Here is a 20480-nt window from a genome sequence, read left to right on the forward strand (position 1 = left end):
TATGTCCTTTGGCAGGTAGGGTTTGGGTTCCCTGGTGTACTCTCGTTCTTCGCTGCCACCGTTAGGTACAGGGTGTGCCCCGATTCTCAGGATCTGAAGATCTATCTCTTTCAGCCTTATCTCATGAGCCATCCTCTGTTCCTCCTTCTCTTTCTCCAGCCTTGCTAAGTCCCATGTGAGCTGTCTTTTCTCCCTCCGGTCTGTTAACTCCACTTCAGACAAGCCACCGCTAGAGGCACTGCTGCCCTTCCTGGAAAGTGTCCTGGGCCCCGCTGACAGGTTCCCCACCTCAGGTTGGTACAAACCAGCTCCCTCACTGTCGGGCTCTCTATCCCTGTCCTCCTCCTCAGCCTTGCTTTCTCGGCGTGCCTCCCCCCAAGCCCTTAAGCTGGTTTGGAGTGCACCCTTCTTTGCTCCTGGGGGACAATACACCCCCTCCCGCTGACAAAACTCCCTGAGTTGGGCCACAGTGTACGTTTCGAAAATTTTCCAGTACAAACTCCATCTTGCCCACTCAGGTCAGAGGACAGTTATTTGCAGTAACTATGCAGGGGGGTACCTTATATAATACCTCCTCCCACCACCAGAGTAAATTTGGAAAAACAAAAACTCACAATTAGGAAGGCCGCTTTGAGAAAACTCCCGGTGTAGGCCTATGGACTACCCACAGTTATTGTTGAGTATACGTAGGCACAGCTCTATCCCACCGCTGAACACCAATTAATGTTGGAAATACTCCACTCCCACACCGGAAAGGGTTGGTGGTAACGGAGTCTTTCCAGGACATACAGTGGTAGCTTGGCTCGAGTGGTCAGGAATCAGGCACCGTGCTAAGCATACGACATACCCATACAATAACCATGCGTGCATCCGTTCCAAAAACGACTACACCGTAAAAATTATGAAAATATCTCTGTTTATCTTCTTTTTCTCTTAGTTGCTGATTTAGATAAATAAATAACACAATCACAATATACAAGGCTTTTTTAAAATAGTGCAGGTCAAATAAATACTGTCTTAATGATTCAATAAATAGGGGTGATCATAAATAATAAAGGTATAAATATAAGTGCAATACATACAGGCAATTAAATATTCTGAGGCAATAAATACTGCAAACCAATAAATATTGTGCATCAATAAATACTGTGGAACAATAAGTACAGTGAAGCAATAAATAGGTTAAATACAATAAATACAGTGCCCTCAATAAATAATTAAAAGCTGACAGTGACACTTATAGAATCAGATCACATTTGAGATTACTATGGGCTGATTTGGCCCAGGCACAGCTTGTGGGGATGTGGAAGGCTTGAGGGTGTCTACTCCCTGGCTTGGACAAGGCTGAGGCCTAAACTGAGGTAGATCAAGGGGGGAATACTAGAGACCTGGCTCCCTCACTCTACACAACCCCTCTGAATTAGTCTCAGCTCACCCCTGGCACAGTCCAGCTGGTTCCAGCACCCCTCTAACCCCTAGAGTAGTCTCTTAGGATTCCACAGGGCCTTAGGCGCCCTCTATTCCACTTACTGCCCTTTTTCTGAAGCTCCGACGCCGCTGGAGTCGTGTCGACGCCGTGAGGCGGTTCCGGTTCGATGTCGGCGGCCTCGGCACAATGTCAGTTCTTGACGACGCCGGCAGGCGGTTCCGGATCGATGTCGGCGGCCTCGGCTCGATCTCGACCTCCGATTCGATGACGTCGGGCAATCTTGGCTTGATGTCGACTTCGGGCGGCTCCGGTCCGATGGCGACCTCAGGTTCGATGACGTCGGCCGGCCTTGGCTCGATGTCGACTTCCGGCGGCTCCGGAGTGCGATCCTCACTCCCGACCTCCGGTGCTCCTCTCCTCAGGTTCTGGCGACTCCGGAGTGCGACCTCCACTCCCGACCTCCGGCACGCTTCACCTCGGTCTCCGGCGACTCCAGAGGGCGGACTTCACTCCCCCGTCGACGCCGCTCACTCGACCTCAGGTGACTTCCTCCTCGACCTCTGGTACTCTCTACGACCTCCGTCGGCGCCCTCTCTCGACCTCTGGCGGCTCCGGGTACGACGTCTGCTTTTCCAGTCAGCGCCGCTTCTCCACCTCGGGCTCCGGGTCTCAGGCTTCTCGACGTCGGACTCAAGGGAAACCAGTATCCAGGTCAGGATCTTGCTGTTCTTGGATTCTAAGGCCTGTTCCTGCTGTCCAGGTCCTTAAGATGGTTTTTCTTGCTTCTTCCCACACAGGGCTTCAGGCTGGGCTCAGTCAGTAGGGACTAGTATCAAGGGTGGGTTTATGGACCCCACTCCAGGCACAAGTTTCCACCCCTGCTGCCTCACTCCTTCCTCCTTCAGGTTTCTGCTGCTCACTCTTCACCAGTCAGGTGCCAACTGCCAGCTCCAACTGCCAACTCTCTGTCTTAGCTTCCCAACATTCTAAACCGCCTCCAACTGTCACAGGGTTCTGGAATGTTCTGGAAGGTGCTAGTAGGTTCCAGTGGGTGCTGGTGATGTCACAGGTGGCCACCATTTTGTGCTCCAGGCCCTCAGACAGAAGTTTCAGGGGTAGATAAAATGGCTCCCTGAATCTGCAGCAACACTAAAAAGTCTGGTGGTTCCCAAAAAGGAAAAATTCAAACAGGGTTTGAGGCAAAAGTGGGATAAAATAAATAATGATGAGGAGGGACCACCCAAAGGGCTGACAGGTCTAACACCAGTACACCAATCTCACAAAGTACCTCTGGTTTGTGGTAGACGGACAACACTACCAGTTCAAGGTGCTCCCGTTTGAGGTAACAACAGCACCAAGGGTGTTCACCAAGTGCCTGGCAGTAGTGGCTGCACACCTCAGAAGACAGCACATTCACGTCTTCCCCTATCTGGACGATTGGCTGATAAAAGCTACGTCCTACCAACAATGTGTGCAACATACCGCCGCTACAGTCCAACTACTTCACCAGCTAGGCTTCACGGTGAACCATCAAAAATCCCACCTGATACCATCACACACAAAACAATATCTCGGTGCCACCATAGACACCTCAAAGGCCATAGCCTATCCCAACCCTGCCAGGATTGCAAAAATACAGGCACTGCGTCAAAAATTCCTATCCCAACACTCTCTCCCAGCAAGAGTGTTTATGCAGCTCATAGGGATGATGGCCTCTTGCATCTTTATAGTGCCCCATGCAAGACTCCAAATGCGCCCACTCCAAGAGTGCTTGGCGCGCCAGTGGAACCAGGCCCAGGGACAACTGACAGATCTGGTGTTGGTAGACGGTCGCACCCATCGCTCTCTGCAGTGGTGGAACACCACAAACCTTTCCAGAGGTCGACCGTTCCTGGACCCGGTCCCACAAATAATCCTAACGGCAGATGCATCGCTCTCCGGCTGGGGAGCTCATCTGTTACATCTCACAGCACAGGGCACATGGACGCCGCAACAGAAGTTACTCCACATAAACCATCTGGAGTTACTGGCGATCTTCCTCGCCCTAAAATCCTTCCAGGCGCAGATTTCAGGCAAGGCAGTCCTCATTCGCACAGACAACATGACTGCCATGTACTACATTCAAAAACAGGGGGGCACACACTCTCCACAGCTCTCTGTTAGCACAGAGCATATGGAGATGGGCGATTCCACAAAAGATTTTTCTCCTAGCCCAACACGTCCCAGGAGTACAAAACACCGTGGGAGATCTGCTGAGCAGACAGACACAGCAAATCCACGAGTGGGAACTTCACCCACAGGTTCTTCACCCGTTCTTTCAGAAGTGGGGGCATCCACACATAGACCTATTCGCCACCCACGAAAACAAAAAATGCCCAAGCTTCGCCGCCAAGTACCCACACCCATTGTCCGAAGGCAATGCGATATGGATGAACTGGTCAAATAAATTTGCATACGCTTTTCCACCTCTCCCACTAATTCCATTAGTGGTGCGGAAGCTACAGCAACATTCCCTAACTCTGATCCTAGTAGCTCCAACATGGGCCAGACAACCGTGGTACACCACACTGCTGGAAATCTCGGTCTTACCACACCTAAAGCTATGCCTCTCCCCATGCCTCCTAACCCAGACCCATGGAGAGATCAGGCACCCGGACCCAGCTCAACTCAACCTTGCGATCTGGCTCCTGAGGTCCTAGAATTCGGATACCTTAACCTTCCCCCTGATTGCATGAACATTATCCGGGAAGCTAGACGCCCTACTACCAGGGCGTGCTATGCAGCAAAGTGGAAAAGATTTGTTGTTTACTGCCACAAAAACACAATCCCTTAAATGTATCCATACAACACATTATATGTTATTTACTCCATTTACAAAGGTGTAACCTGGCATATACCTCCATTCGGTTACACCATTTACAAAACAGGCAGCACCTCTCACTTTTCAAAGTGCCTGCCATCAAAGCCTTTATGGAAGGCCTCAAAAGAGTAATTCCACCCAGAGTGCCACCCTCACCTGTTTGGAACTTGAATATAGTCCTCACACGGTTAATGGGACCCCCTTTCGAACCATTACATAAGTGCGAGCTGCAATTCCTCACATGGAAGACAGCTTTTCTAGTGGCCATCACTTCCCTCAGAAGAGTTAGTGAAATACAAGCACTCACTATACAGGAACCTTTTCTTCAGATGCATCACAACAAGGTTGTACTCCGCACCAATCCCAAATTTTACCCAAAGTCATTTCTCCATTCCATCTAAACCAGTCGGTAGAATTACCAGACTTTTTCTCGCAACCCCAAACAGTTGCGAAAAGAGCCTTACACACACTGGATGTTAAAAGGGCTTTACTTTACTACATCCAGAGAACACAACCGTTCAGGAAAACCAAACAGCTATTTGTTTCCTTCTCCCCACCACACAAAGGCAACCCTATTTCCAAATCGGGGATAGCTAGGTGGATTGTAAAATGCATACAGATTTGCTACCACAAAGCAAAACGTACGCTATCGGTTCCCCCCCTAAAGCCCACTCTACAAGGAAGATAGGGGCTTCTATGGCTTTCCTAGGGAACATACCACTAGATGACAACTGCAAAGCAGCGACATGGTCAACACCACACACCTTCACAAAACATTATTGTGTAGATGTGCAAACCAAGCAACAAGCTAGTGTGGGCCAAGCTGTACTAAAAACACTGTTTCAGACAACTGCAACGGATACCGGTGGTCACCGCTAGCGTTGGGTACTGCTATATAATCTATGCACAGTGTATAATCTGCAGCTCATATGCCTCGAACAGAATATGCTACCTACCAGTATGCATCTGTTCTTGGCATGTAGAGCTGCATATCTATACATTCCCACCCGCCTCCCCGGCTACCGGTATCCATTCCAGTCTTATCTTATTTAGATACAATACACATGGGTTTCTTTACTTTTACCACTACGCTCCATCTTTCCCTGCTGGCGAAAAACAATCTGAGGATTGAGCCGAAGCCCATGCGCAATACTAACCAGAGGAGGAGTCACCGACCTCGTGACTCCCAAAGACATTCCAAGAGGAAAAACAAACTGCAAACATCCGGGCCCAACACCAGATGGCGATCTATGCACAGTGTATAGATCTGCAGCTCTACATGCCAAGAACAGATGCATACTGGTAAGTAGCATATTTCTTATGGTTTAGAGAACATCAAACACAGAAATCAGGAATGCACTTTCCTAAGTGGAGTTAAAACCTACTCCTTCCTTCCTAATACCCTTTAGAATATCTTGATTATTATTCCACTGGTTACTGCTAATCTTCTATCCACACATTGATACACCACTAAGAGGTTAACCAGCTCCTACTGGGTACTTATTTGTATCTACCCAATAGGCCTTCCCTATATTAACCCTTCCTCTTGTCTCTCTTCTGTTACTCCATGGCCATTTTATTCCCAGAGTTAGTCCTGATATCATCCATCGTCACACTCAAGGTCGTCTAACATTAGGGGGGGTATTACTGTGTCTGGAAGAGCATCTGCCATTCTGTCAAACACTCCGGATTGCGCTGACCAAGGTGTACAGCTCAGCTCTTAGCAGCACTATTGTGAAGTAGAACGCCCGACAGCAAAGCCTAGATGTTTAGCATTGAGTGTTTCCATTATTGCACACCCTCCTTGTACTCTGGGGAGTAGGCCATTAGTGTTGGGTAGGAAGTTGACGATAAAGCATTGAAAAGCGGTTAGGCAATAATATGAATAATTTACATATTTAGCAAATTTGTATAGTGCAAATCTAGCAGCAAGGGAAGTGGAGTACTTATACAACAGGAACAGCACATCATGAAAGAAACCTTGAACATGAGAAACGGGGGCGTCCTCTTGTTCTCTAACTTAACCTCTTGCCTTTTTTCTTGTCTTCTGTAGTGATCATTCCCAGGATTGAGCGGACTCTGTCCTACATCATCACTGAACTGGATGAAAGGGAGAGAGAGGAGTTCTACAGGTGAGTTTTTGCCTTCTACAGTACATGTGTATTATTCTGCTTAGACCGTGGTGCTTGAATATTTTGGTTAATTACACTCCCCAATACCAGAGCAGCAGTAATGCTGATTACTGATTCCACATGGAACAACTGATGCACAAAAAGAAATGAGCAGGAGGAGCAGACTTGGAAAATTGGTTATTGATCTGTAGTGTTTTTAATGATTAGACGAAGTATTACCTGTCCTGTTGAAGGCGCTAGAGATGGTTGGTTGCTTGGACATTGAAATCGGTCTACTATTGCACATTTGACTCACTTAAAAAATAGTATTTTGTTGTGACAACACGTAGATTGTTAAACTTGTCACGCAGCACGGGTTAATAAATAAGTATCCTGTCCTGTTAAGAATACAGTACTCAGCAGATAAAAGATTGTGTTCATAGTTGAGAGTAAACACAGTCGTTCCATACAGTAGATGGGGGACTCCCCAGATTGTTAGCAGTGCACTGCAGTGGTTGGTAAATGCTCACTTTGGCCCAAAAATGATGTTGAAAATTTAGGTAAAATGACTAGGTAAAATTCTTGTTTTTATTCTGCATGATTTTCTCTGTAAATGAAATATTCCAAGGAGTATAGCCTTTGGGTGGAGGCTGGAGGATTCTTGAATGTGCACGTACAAGTGGATTTAAGGACCCTGTCTTTATTGCCAACTGTTTAAAGTTCCTCTGCCTTATTCATGTGGGATGAAAGTACTAGGAAGCAGACCCATACTAACAAGGTAACTAAAGGGCATGGGAAAAGTGGAGAAAGCGCCTCTTCCCTGGACAGTAATTCTGTTGACCGAAATAGGAAAGGACTAGTTCTGTTGATCTCCTAGTTAGTGACAGCACCTCCCGGAGAGCACTCCATCATGAGATCCACTGGTCTTTATAGTCTAGAGAAACTCAAGAACTAAAAGCACATCGCGGCCGTGCCCCCATTAAAGTCCTTTTTTATAATCCTAATCCATCCTGTGTTGAGCTCAAACCCGTGACCTCTTCTTTTCAACACAGTCGGATCCCAAAGATTGCATTGAGAAATTGCTTTTTTAACTATCTGGATGATTTACAGCTTCTTATCTCGGCAGAGGGAACACGCTTGAAGAACTTATGAATGTGTTCATCTGTAATGTAACAGGTAATCATGTAACGCGCTCCAATACCTTTGGGTCGAGTTTGCGCTATATAAACGTGCAATTTTTTTAAACATTTTTTTTATCGTGCCTTTCTAATGGTGATTGACAACTTGGTGGGGCAGAATTACTTGACAATAACTGCAACTAAGATAATGGACTTAGCAGCCTGCTCCATCACATGAGCTATCAAAGTGTGTTCCTTTATCAGTGTCCACGTCATTCCAACCAAATGTGTCCCCTTGCATCACTACAGTGGTAGAGACCCCTTTTCTTGATTAACTATTCCTCTTCGGGCACTGGGTTCAAACTGTCTCTGGATTGGTATTGCCTGAGGCTAATTATACCTTGTTTTACAATTTAAAGGCCATTGTTTTCAAAGGTTTCTCCGTGCCATTTAGAACAATTCACACACCAAGATGTCAACCCTAATGACTGTCACAGCACTATGCTCAACACATCTTCCTACTCACAGATCACAGATTCCGGTAGATGACCATGCTTTTTAGGTCTCGGCTCGAAGGCTGCGCTTGCGCAGTCTCGCTCCGAGATTTAATGTTAGGAGTGGGGCTTTAACCCGCCCCTTTTTTTAACCTCTTCTACATTGGCTGGCCTCTGAAATACTGGTCAGCCATTGGAGAAGAGCATTGTCGCTCCAAACAAGCCCCGTTTTTTTGCGATTCGGGGGCGTGTTTTTTCGATTCTTTCCCTCCTCTGGAATGTAAACATTCCAGCCAATGGCAAGAGGAGAGAAAGAAAACCACGCCCCCGAATCTGAAACCGCCGCTGCGTTTCTCCGAGGCATTTCTGCTTCACCTCGGAGAAAGGCGGTGGTGCGTCATCCCCGTCCACTTGGATATCCGTGCTAAACTCACACTTCTTCACTCCAAGTCGAGTAGTAAGTGACAAATGTGCTTCCGTTGTATTCTTGCTAAGTAATCCGAGATAAAGGTGCTTGATTGCACAGAAACACTGCATTTAACTGCTGTGTACCACAGACCGGCGGGAGTGAGTCTCGATTCATAGAAGGGGCCGCGCGGATGTTTACATTGTATCTGGGAAATAGGCTAAGAATTGAAACCTGGGGGGGAGGAGCCTAGCGCGCAACCAAGATGGCCGCGTAGGTGCGAGGCTCCCGAGGACCTCCGCGACCTCCTGAATTAATCCTGGCGATATCCTGTCCTTGTTGAGGGGACTGTGTTGGGGAACCGGAGCTGAGGCGCCACCCGTTTTTTGGGCTCGAATCGGACCCCGGACGCCGGTGGGAGCATCGATCGAAGGTTGCGGCCTTCTCCTCGCCGGCCCCCCGGATTGGAGTAGTGGGGCGATCCGGGGACAAAGTGAATAATAGCGGCGAGCGGGGCTGGGCGACTGGCGTACCCCGCACTTTCACTTTCGCTTTTGCGCCCTCCTAGCTCTCAAGCGGGGTCGGACTGCGGAGCGGGGTGCGGTGGTGTGGCCTTGTCCAGGAGCCCGGCTGACCCGCCGGCGGTGGGTTGACCCGCGGTTCGGTGGTCGCCCCTGCCCCCCCCCTGGCACCCGTGACTTGGTATAGCGGCCCGTTTGGGGAGCTTGGCACGACGGTGGAAGAGCCAGCATGTCCACCAAACAAGATGGCGACCGGGCGAAGGTGAAGACGACCCGCCGTGGCACGGCGCACCAGGCCAACAGTATGGACCGCTACACGCTCCAGAAGGGTTCTCCGGAGACATCGCGTGCATCCCCGGTGGGCCCGACGGAGGCGTCCGCTCATCCGGTGGATCTGACCCTCCGGGACGTCATGGACGTCATGGGCGCCATCGCAGAGATGAAGGCCTCGGTGGACCAGCGTTTCGACACCTTAGCGCAAAAAATAGACTCGGTCCTGGTGGATGTGAGCCTTGTGAGGGCAGACTTGTCCAAAACAAACGACCGAGTCGACTCCCTGGCCCACACCACAACGAGCCTCACGACAGACGTGGTGGCCCTCCAGAAGGAGGTGCGCCGGCTTGGCCAGGCGAGCGCCCTGATGGACCGGCGACTGGAGGACTCCGAGGGTCGGGCCCGGAGGAATAATGTCCGTATTGTGGGGGTGCCGGAGGGACGAGAGGCGGAGGCGGCGGATCTTTTCGTGGAAGAGTTGATCCTGACCCATCTCCAGCCCCGGGGGCTGAGTAAGCTTTTTGCGGTGGAGCGTGCTCACCGGGTCCCCGGGGGCAGACCTAAGACTGGTGCCCCGCCGCGGCCCCTCATTGCCCGGTTTTTTAATTTTCGGGACAGAGATGCTATCCTCCAGACCTCCAGACAACAGGGACCGGTCAAGCTTGACAACATGGAGGTACATTTCTACCCAGACTTTACCCCGGCGGTCCAGAAGCAGCGACAGAGCTTTCTTGGTGTTAAACGTCGCCTAAGGGACCTGAACCTCAAGTACTCAATGCTCTTTCCAGCTAAGCTGAGGGTAGAGGTGGATGGTCGCACGCACTTCTTCGACCGGCCCGAGGCGGCTGGGGACTGGCTGGACACTCTGCCTGGAGATCGGGGCCGGGGGGGCGGGGGCGGCGCGGCTGGCGAGGAGGGCCCGCCGGATCAGAATTGAGGGGTGACTGAATAGGCCCTGCTCTGGACGTTGTTCCTTCACCATTTATTGATTGCGTATGTTCCCCTCCTATGGAGGTCGTGCGGGGTCTGTTGGGGGCTTCCCTCCTCCTCTGGGGGACCAGTTAGTATTTTAGCTATGGGGCGACAGGCACACTGCACTTTGGGGGGGCTGTCTGGGCTCATGCAGGGGTGCAGGGAGGGGGGAGTTTTGTTGGGACCGGGGGGTGGGGGGGGTGTGTTGTTTGTTAGCACCGCAGGGCAAACCCGCTGCTATGTTGTTGTTTTTAGGATGCTCGATGGGGGACGACCGATTGTTTCGACGTATGATGGGGGGTAGGGATTTGACTGTGTTGTCATGGAATGTTAACGGCCTGGGGGATAGGATTAAGCATGGTGTGGTCCTGCAGTACTTAAAACGTATTTCACCAGATGTTGTCTTCCTGCAGGAGACGCACCTTATAGGTAACTCCTTTTATGCAATGAACCGGCGGGGATATCGTTTAGCGGCCCATTCCGGCTTCACCTCGGGCTCGCGGGGGGTGGGTATTATGATCAAGAACTCGCTCCCGTTGGAGATTGATGAGGTGCGCCATGATGAGAGGGGACGCTACACGGTTCTGGTGGGAAGAATGGAGGGTAGAGTGTTTATCTTTATATCAGTGTACGTCCCGCCTGGGTTACAAGCCACCACATTCGCGGACCTGGGGCGCCTCCTTCTGGACCTTCCGAGTGGCCTGCTGGTGGTTGGAGGGGATTTTAATGCGGTAGCCTCTGGGTCTATGGATCGCCATCCCCCTAGGGACCTCCCCCGGGCACAGGCGTGGCTGCCCGGCCTTCTGGACACGCTGGGCCTGGTGGATTGCTGGCGATTAAAGCATCCTGCATTGCGACAGTACACCTTCCACTCGGGTGCCCATGGTAGCCTCTCGCGGCTTGATTACATCCTTGTCCCGGCGGCCCATGCAGGGAGGGTGGGGGAGGTGCGCCATCTGGCGCGGGGTATCTCAGACCACTCCCCATTGTTGTTGCATTTCGATGTCTTCCCGAGGGGGGATGGCAGGGTGGCCCCAATCAATGCATGGTATTTGCGTGACCCCACCATTCGTGCCGATTTGATTAAATCCTTACAGCGATATTTCGATGAGAATGTGGGGTCGGTCTCTTCGGCCATCTCCCTGTGGGAGGCTTTCAAGGTAGTCCTTAGAGGGGAGGCCCTCTCCTTTATCTCCCATGCCCGGCGGCGCGAGCGGGAGGAGGTGACCCGGGTAGAGGCCGAGATTGCAGAACTGGAGGGGGACCTGGGGAGCGGGGTAACAGACGACAAGTTGCATGTTCTACACCTAAAGCAGGCGGCCTATCGGGCCCTCGTCACGGAGGCGGCCAGGGGCCTCAGTAGAGAGCAGCTGGGGCGATTGTATGATGTGGGTGATAAGGCTGGCAAATTGATTGCGTGGTTGGATAAGAGGGAGAGAGCGAGCCGCGTGGTGCCTTTGATTGAGAGTGTTGATGGTGCGTGTGTCACTGAGCCGGAAGCCATTGTCTCCTGCTTCGCGGATTATTTCCGCGAAGTCTACTCCCCGGTTTCCCCCTGCTCGGAGGCAGATTCCCATGCCCTGCTTCGGGACATCGCACTGCCCTCCCTAACGGTGGAGGACAGGGATTCGCTGGACGCCCCTCCCACCTCGGACGAAATTGCCTTGGCTATTCGCTCGGTTGCATCCGGCAAGGCCATGGGCCCCAATGGTATTCCCATCGAGCTCTACAAGCTACGCCCGGATGTGTTGGCGCCCCACCTGCGCGCGATGTTCCTGGCGGCCCACTCGCGGGATTCCCTCCCGCCGGACCAGCGTCTGGCCACAATTGTGGTGATCCACAAGGAGGGGAAGCCCCGTGAACGGGTCACATCCTATAGGCCGATTTCGCTTTTGAACGCGGAGCCCAAAATCCTCGCCAAGGTGTTGGCCAACAGGTTGGTTGGCGTGGTGGGCGATTTGGTCCACCAAGACCAATCTGGCTTTATACCGCACCGCAACACGGCGCTCAATCTGCGGCGCTTGCACGGGGTGCTCGCGCGTGTCCCATTTGTGCGGGAGCCGGCCATCTTGGCGTCCTTGGACGCCACCATGGCGTTTGATACGCTTGAATGGCCATACATCTGGGCGATGCTGGCGAAATTCGGGTTTGGCCCGGGTTTCATTAGCTGGGTCAAATTGCTATATTCGGGCCCATTGGCGCAGGTGGTAGTGAATGGGCGAGTCTCGGCCCCATTCGCGCTGGGGAGGGGTACGCGACAGGGTTGCCCCCTGTCGCCTCTCCTGTTTGCCCTGGCCCTGGAGCCCCTGGCGGAGTGGCTGCGGTGGCACCCTTCTATCCGTGGTCTCCGCTGGACCCCCGAGCATGAGGACCGTGTGTCCCTCTATGCTGACGATATCCTTCTGTATCTCGCCTCCCCGCGTAAATCACTGATCGTCCTGGTTGATGTTTTGCGCTCATTCGGTCGCAACTCAGGCCTGGTCATCAACTGGGCGAAATCCTGTGTCTATGTGCTTTCCGGGGAGGCTCCGGCCCTACCACGGGACTGTCCGATCCAGATTGCCTCCCAAGGTTTTCGGTACCTGGGTATCTATATCACTCTTGACCCGGAGGCCCGCTATGAGCGGAATTTGCTACCCCCCCTCCGGCGCTTGAGGGAGGACGTGGTGCGCTGGCGGCGTCTGCCGCTCTCGCCTCTCGGCCGAGCGGCCTTGTTTAAAATGATGTCCCTGCCACGCTTCCTCTACGCCCTCCAGAATACTATGGACTTGGTCCCGGCACGCTATTTCCGTGAGGTGGAGGGCCTCCAGCGGCGCCTGTTCTGGGACGGGAGGCCGCGCATTGCTCTGGCTAAATTGACGCTCCCGTGGTACGATGGGGGGGTCGCCCTCCCTGACATTAAACGGTATTACTGGGCCTCCCAACTAGCTGCAATTAATCATGGCCTTTACGGGCCCGCCTTGAACCCGGCATTTGAGATGGATAAGATGCTCCTGCCCGGTGGCGATTACAATCGAGCGCTCTACGCTGGCGCGCCCGACTCCCGTTTGACGGGACCGACGCGTGTCATGGTGCGTGTCTGGCACGCGGCTAATGCAGCTATGGGGTGGAAGGACCGTTTGACCCGGGCGTCACCGCTGTATGCGTCTGAGAGGTTGGGCTCCCTGTGGACGTCGAAGGGCTTCGAGAAGTGGGACACGATCGGAATCAGCACGGTGGGAGATCTCTGGACGAGGGGGGGATTCAAAACTTTTGAGATGCTGCAGGCGGAGTTCCAGCTGCAGGGCAGTGAGTACTTTCGGTACCTACAGGTCCGCCATGCGCTGGGCTCCGTCTTCCCGGATGTCGCATCCATTCCGGAGTCTTCCCCCCTGGAGGACAGAGTCCTAGATGGCCATGTCCCGGACAGCACGATCTCCCTCATATACAAAAAACTGATCAACGATAGATCGTGCCTGCTGACTAGTCTCCGCGTGGCTTGGGTTGCCGACGGGCTGGAGCTGGACGACGAGGATTGGATTTCCGCGGTGGCCTCTCCGAAAGAGGTGGCCATCCCGGCTCGCCTTCGTTTCGTCCAGCTCAAGATCCTTCACCGGGTTTACGTGACGGGGCCAAGGCTTCTGCGTATGGGTTTTGCTGGTGACGGAATGTGTAAGCGTGGCTGTGGTGCGTTGGCGACTTTCATGCATATACTGTGGGAGTGCCCGAAGGTGGAGCGATTCTGGCGTGGTGTGCATGAGGTCCTGCGTGTGGTTACGCGTGTCGCGCTGCTGCCTGAAGCGAGGAGATGCTTGCTGAATGTATGGGAACCGAATGACTATTCGGTCCCGCAGACGCGGTGGGTGACTCTGGGATACATGATAGCCAAGCGCGACATTGCTCAATTGTGGGGATCCCAGAGGCCCCCTGCGGTGTCGGCCTGGAAAGAGCATATGGATTGGTGTATGTTTCGTGAAAAGGTGGTGTATGTGGCGAGAGGTAAGCCTGGGGCGTGGGTGAAACTCTGGGGCCCCTGGAACGCCTACCGCGGGGGTATTTGTGAGCCACCACTGCTACCGGCTGCCTCGCCTGCTCCGTCTCCCTAGACGGCCCCCCTCCCTCGGCCGCGGGCGCGCGGTCCCCCAGTCCCTGATCTATTCCCATTCCCCTCTCCAGAGTTCTGCTGCTGGTTTGGATCCCCCACTTATGGAGCACGTGCTGTCACTTTGGATCGCGGGTTGCCTTGCGGGTGTGGTTTTTTGGTGTTGTTTTGTTTCAAGAAAAGGGAACCGTACTGTGGGCTTGGAGCTGTGTGGCCTGCACCATTGATTACTCCTGTTTCACTGCTCTGCACTGCCGAGAGACTTTTACTGTATGTATGCAATATGCTTTTGTCATTCTAGCGGCCGGCCGGATGGTTGTAGGCCCATACCTGTAACTTTTACAAACTGCAATAAACGGTTTCAAAAAAAAAAAAAAAGAATTGAAACCTGACCCTTTTAACCCTGTTAAACAGTGACACAGGGCTGCGAGGGTGCACAATACGGTGATCGCAACCTGGGCTCGCTTCCCCAGACTTCTTTCATTGTTATGTATCATTTTGCAGTGGCATTTCCAGCATAGAAGTCACCTCTGTCTCTGATCTGTGCTGGGCCCCGCGGTAAATGGGGCTCGAGCGACTGACTGGCAATGCCAGAAAATGTATGAAATGCCCAAAACTGCATTCGAGCGCTTTTGTGAGATGTTTTCCTGTCTGAAGTAAACAAAAATGATGGCAAGCTTTTTTCGTCTTCTTCTTTTGTCGAGAAAGGCATGCATTACTTTTAGAATACCTAATACTTTGGCTGGAATTTGGAGGGAAAAAGCCCTAGCGTTGCGGTTTTATATAGATACCGCCCATGCTATGAGTGATGCAGTGAAAGTGTCATACTGGGTACCGCATGTCTCTCCCTATTAATACAAAGAAGAGAACAATACACAAGCACAGGGACACTCGGCTGGCCTCCGCTCCGGTTTCACAAGGCTGCATGTAAATGAATGCATGAGAGCGCGCTCTAACCTCCAAGGTCAGAACAAGATGTTTGGAGCCATTTTAATTCTTGGAAGTGAAACAATAGGATGTTTCCAACTTTACAAATATTCTCACTTTTCTGGAAGACAGAATAATTATAACCAAATGCTTTAAACCACAATACTGGGTTAGGGGATTCCACGTTCTATTTTCCGGAGAGTTACATATTTAAAGAAATAAATAAAGTTTGGAATGAGGCTAACCGAATCACTAGATGAGAAACTCAAATGTTTTTCCTTAATTGACTTTTGATTTCAGTTTTGTGCCGGGTTTTGCAACATGTACTTTTGCAATCCTAGGTTCATTCATCTTTGAATTTTGAGGCATATTCCTTCTTAGATACATCACATACAGCCTATAAATGAACAGGCTTTGAATTGACTACAAATCAAATTCGATGTGATGGAACCAATTTATATTATAGGGTAAACCTATAATTTGTTTTATAAGTGACATCGTTTTTAGGTCTCGGCTCGAAGGCTGCGCTTGCGCAGTCTCGCTCTGAGATTTAATGTTAGGAGTGGGGCTTTAACCCGCCCCTTTTTTTAACCTCTTCTCCATTGGCTGGCCTCTGAAATACTGGTCAGCCATTGGAGAAGAGCATTGTCTCTCCAAACAAGCCCTGTCTTTTTCGGATTCGGGGGCGTGTTTTTTCGATTCTTTCTCTCCTCTGGAATGTAAACATTCCAGCTAATGGCAAGAGGAGAGAAAGAAAAACACGCCCCGAATCAGAAAACGCCACTGCGTTTCTCCGAGGCATTTCTGCTTGACCTCGGAGAAAGGCGGTGGTGCGTCATCCCCGTCCACCACTCCCCCTGCTCTCGGCTCCCTCAGTGCTCCTCTCGTTTAACAATTGTGTTGGCCAAGACCGCCCTCTTTTACCAGCCAGATATGATCAGATCTCTTGGATATCCGTGCTAAACTCTCACTTCTTCACTCCAAGTCGAGTAGTAAAGCCCGTTCACCCCCGCAGATGGATGTGGGAGGCCGCCATCTTGGAGAGTCTACTCGACTGAAGAAAGTATGTGGGCTCCGCCATCTTGAGTCGTACACTGGCAGCGCTGTCATGAACGCAGAGTTCTCTCAGCGCTCTATTCACAAGAACAATGTGGCGATGGCAGGGGTCTGACAGCATGTTTGGAATTGTACTTTACAGTACACTGCTAGTCTTTACATTACATACTTGTTTTACGTAACTCTTGTTTACAAACGGAGGTACAGGGGTTTGCCACCATCGCACAGTTTCTGGTCCGATTCCACTGCCAGAATTCGGGTCCAGGTCTGCAGGTTTCAAGGCAAGACTAGTATGTTAAATAGGACGATAAGTTATTTGTCAGATTAGAAGGTAGGACGTAGGACTTGGGGGAGGGGGTGGTGGGGGTGGCAATTTAACATGCTTTTTGTTCCGTCGCTGCACTCGCCAACAGTAGAATATGGGCTCTCCAGCCTTCTGCAGTATTGGGTTCTTAAGAAGGAAAATGACTTTCCCCCTGAACCATGTGCAAAGATTTTGAGGGTTTACTGAATTCAAACTTTTCCCTCATAGACATTAAAAATCTGGAAATCGTTTAGCATCTCGTCACCCAACCTGATGTCTGGGTCGTGATGCAGACCTGGGTCGTCGCCAAAACTGACCAAGCAATGCCAGATGGAAGGACTCTCGGAGATCCTTTCAAATGTAGTCTCCTTTCCTCCACCCAGTTAGTGGTAGCCAGATGAGGCTTCTGTGCCTCCATGCACTCGAAGCCCAGCCATCCTAAAACGCATTTACCTCTGCCACTGCGCCATTGACTGTAGCGGGGGCATTCTCATGAGCACAGCAGGAGCAGCAGCATAATGGAGCGAGGGGCCTTCTGCACTCCATCCATGGCGAGATGAAGGCCAGTTCTCTGCCATGAGATTCTCTCGGATATCTGTAATCATCAGAATGTCCGCACACATGTGGGATGCCCTAGAACTCCATTTCTTTAGTCAAAACCTGCCTATAAGAAACACCATTTTCTACTTATTTAATTTTTGCCGTGGGCAGAGGGTTGAAAAGTAAATCCAGTTTGCAAAATTAACGTAAATACATTTGTTTGAAAACATCACTGAATGACCTCCTTTTGTAAATCCCCACAATTTACTACACTGCCCCTTTAAGGAACTCCAGAGTCTTCCAGACTATCCACCATGCAGGGAAGGGTCAGTGAGGCATTTTGTTTCTGTCAGGAGGATCCACAAAGTGCTGCCTTCTAGTTTTTTTTGGGGCTAAAACATGCTTTTTTGGGGGGCTTTTTGGCTTCATTCCAAGTCCTACACATTCTTGCATTATTTTGCAGGAAGTGCCTTTTCCTCCTGATTTTTCTCTTTGTTCAGCAACTTGACAGGTGCTCCTTGTGTGGAGGTAAGAAATCTTAGAATGATCCCTACTCCATCAGAAGGTGTAATCTGTCCGGAGATGCCTTACAAGTGATATATTACGTTTAGCTGTTTTTTAGGTCTCGGCTAACAGCTCAGATTGGCCTGATGTCTTACATATAATGAACAATTACCGCAAAGCTGTCATTAACGTGCGCAGCAAACCAAACAATGGGGACTAGCTTATCCTAGTGACGCCAGCACAAGCACATGGGACATTACACTCACAAGCCGGCTGACGGAGCGCAGATGGCTGTGTGTGTGCGTGTGGGTGGCTCTGTGTGCGTGTGGGTGGCTCTGTGTGCGTGTGGGAGGCTCTGTGTGCGTGTGGGAGGCTCTGTGTGGGTGGCTTTTTTTTGTAGGTGGTTCTATGCGTGGTGGCTTTCTCTGTGTGGGTAACTGTGTGTGTAGGTGGCTAAGTGAGTGGCTGTGTGTGTGTGGTGGCTTTGTGTGTGTGGCTCTGTGTGTGGGTGCAAATGCAATATGTCTCGCATTTGACAGTGATTAAGCTATTGACATTGTAAATAACAATGGCATTTCTTTAAATGTTTTAAAAACAAAAATAATGTCATGAGTAATGCCAATAGCTCTAACTTTAACAATGCCGAGACCATTGCATTGTAAATGCTTGTTTTACGTTCTGATTGAAGCAGAAAAGCAAAAGTTACTTTTTTAGTACGTCTCTATAAAATGCTGCTTACCCATGTGTGAGCAATGTGTTCAGAATAATTACTTATTGGTTCATATATTTTTGTTGAATGCCCAGAGATTGTTTAGATTTTTAAATACCATAGCAAAATGGTCATAAGGGGAAGTAAAACTGGAGCATGGCGTAGGGTGATGCGTGACTTAAAATGTTTAAAAATGTTGTCAAAATGTACACCTCAATTAGCATTATGAAGTTGAATGCTTGGTCTGATTGTTCCATTTTCTCCACATGGGAAGAATTAGTCCATGGGTATGAAAATTGGGATCTCATCAGAAGGTACCTATGGGAAAATATACATGCTTGGAGGTTGGAACAGAAGGTATTTTGTTAGCTAGTTCCTGATCATTTTGCATTGGAACACCTGGGGAGGAGTCGCACAACATCCTGTGATCTGAAGCTTCTTTGAAGAAAGAAAACTTGTAATGTCTGAGCCCAACTCTAGGCAGGGGTATGCAAAGTATGTGAATCTACAGCACTACAAGTTACTAACAGATGCTCACAGGCTAAGTAATGTTTTTCTTAAAGCCACAACTACACCTGCTAAATCTGTGGCAATACTTCAGTTATTGTACTGCTTTCAGGATCATCTTTTCAACACACTGTTAGGGAATACATTTAAACAGTTATATTAACTTTATATTTTAAATAGTTACTGTCCATCTATATGGTTTTAAAGATGGAGGAGACAGTAGGATTGCTTATACTATGTGCACTTGGACAGCAGAGAGCGGTTTGGTTCCAAAGGTCACTCCTTGTCAGAGCCCTGGCACAGGTTCCTTTCATGCTGCACAGGCCTGTCTACAACACCATGAGAACTAGTGGACAATGCCGTGTAACACTTTGGCTCCAGCACCCCAAAATATCACCCAGCAGCACCTATAATATGTCATTATAACAGTGTGCAGTAGATGAAAAGCATGTTACGCTTCATGTTCTATGGACCCTTTCATGCTATATAACTGAGTAAATCATTTGAAATCAAGAATAGATCTAGTTGTCGTCTATCTCGGCCTCCGTTAGTCTTGATATTCTGTTCAGTGGTTCAGATTCCTCAATAAATTTCACTCTTGCAGACGAGTCGCTCAAAGTGCTGAAAATGATCTTTGAAGATCGGTGATGTTGCCTCTTTCAAGATGGCGAAATCTGTTGGTGTGATCAGGCTCAACTTAGGATGTTTTCTGGAAAACCCTGAATAAGTCTGTAATGGTGTACTTTTCATGCTTCCAGTAACTGTTCATAGTTATCCGTATGGTTTTTGTTTTCTAGATTGAAAAAGATTCAAGAGAAGAAAAAAATAATCAAAGACAGGGCAGAAAAAGAACGAGCGGAGCGTCTAGCAGCAAATCCTACACTCTACGAGCCAGCGAACATGCTTTCTGAGGAACGGGACGAGGACCTCTTGTTCGAATAACCTTCACTGCATATTCCAGTTAGCAATGAGAAAAAAAGGCAGCGTGTTGTGAGGTCATATATGTATATGGGTTATATTTATAATGTTTTATGGTTTTATCTTCACAAAGAATGAGGGCCAAACTTGTTGGAAAATAGTAATAGAGGCGTGTGCAGCTTGCGTAAGCGAACGTTACAGAGCCTGAACTGTCATGGGCACCATGAAACTGTCATCTGTGTTGTATCTCTATTTAAGAAGTATTCTGCCAATCCAAATACAAAATTGTGCCTGGGCTGTACAGTGAAATAAAACACATTGGTCCCCAGGTCTTTTCAATTCTTACGTATTTCATGATGAAACGTTCTGCCTCTTTGATCCCTAAGCCCACCTTGCCACATGTCCGGCTCCTTAGCAACGGTCACATCACCAGGAAGTGACACGAGGATAACAGTGTGTGCTTCCAGGCATCCATTTCACATTAAATGTTCATTTAAAGTATGTTCAGATGTCCTTGTCTGTGTAGGTCTTTGTATATATTTTTTTAATGCCACAAATCCAGAGTGAAATGGGCTTGCTGTGTAAGGAAATAGACAACAAACCTCTGACCGCATGAATAGAAACTGGTATGACGAGCAAGGAGTATGTCTGCGTTGGACCAAATGGCCTATCAGCTGATATCATTATTGATGGTGGAGGATAGATCGAGGTACAGGTGTTCTGTAAGTCCATTGAATTTTCATTATGAAT

At 49.8% G+C, this 20480-nt stretch overlaps 1 protein-coding gene across 1 annotated transcript in view; it reads left to right on the forward strand.

Moving 5' to 3' along the window:
• Positions 1 to 20231, forward strand: part of ATP6V1D (ATPase H+ transporting V1 subunit D) — a 137626-nt gene extending 117395 nt beyond the window's left edge. Inside the window, exons 8-9 of the mRNA XM_085627207.1 lie at positions 6343 to 6421; positions 19610 to 20231. Of these exons, the coding sequence (XP_085483333.1) occupies positions 6343 to 6421; positions 19610 to 19754 (224 nt within the window). The 3' untranslated portion in view covers positions 19755 to 20231. The remainder of the gene's footprint in view (positions 1 to 6342; positions 6422 to 19609) is intronic.
• Positions 20232 to 20480: the final 249 nt, after the last annotated feature.

The sequence above is a fragment of the Triturus cristatus genome, chromosome 9 (genome assembly GCF_964204655.1).
Source record: "Triturus cristatus chromosome 9, aTriCri1.1, whole genome shotgun sequence".
In the NCBI taxonomy this organism is placed as follows: domain Eukaryota; kingdom Metazoa; phylum Chordata; class Amphibia; order Caudata; family Salamandridae; genus Triturus; species Triturus cristatus.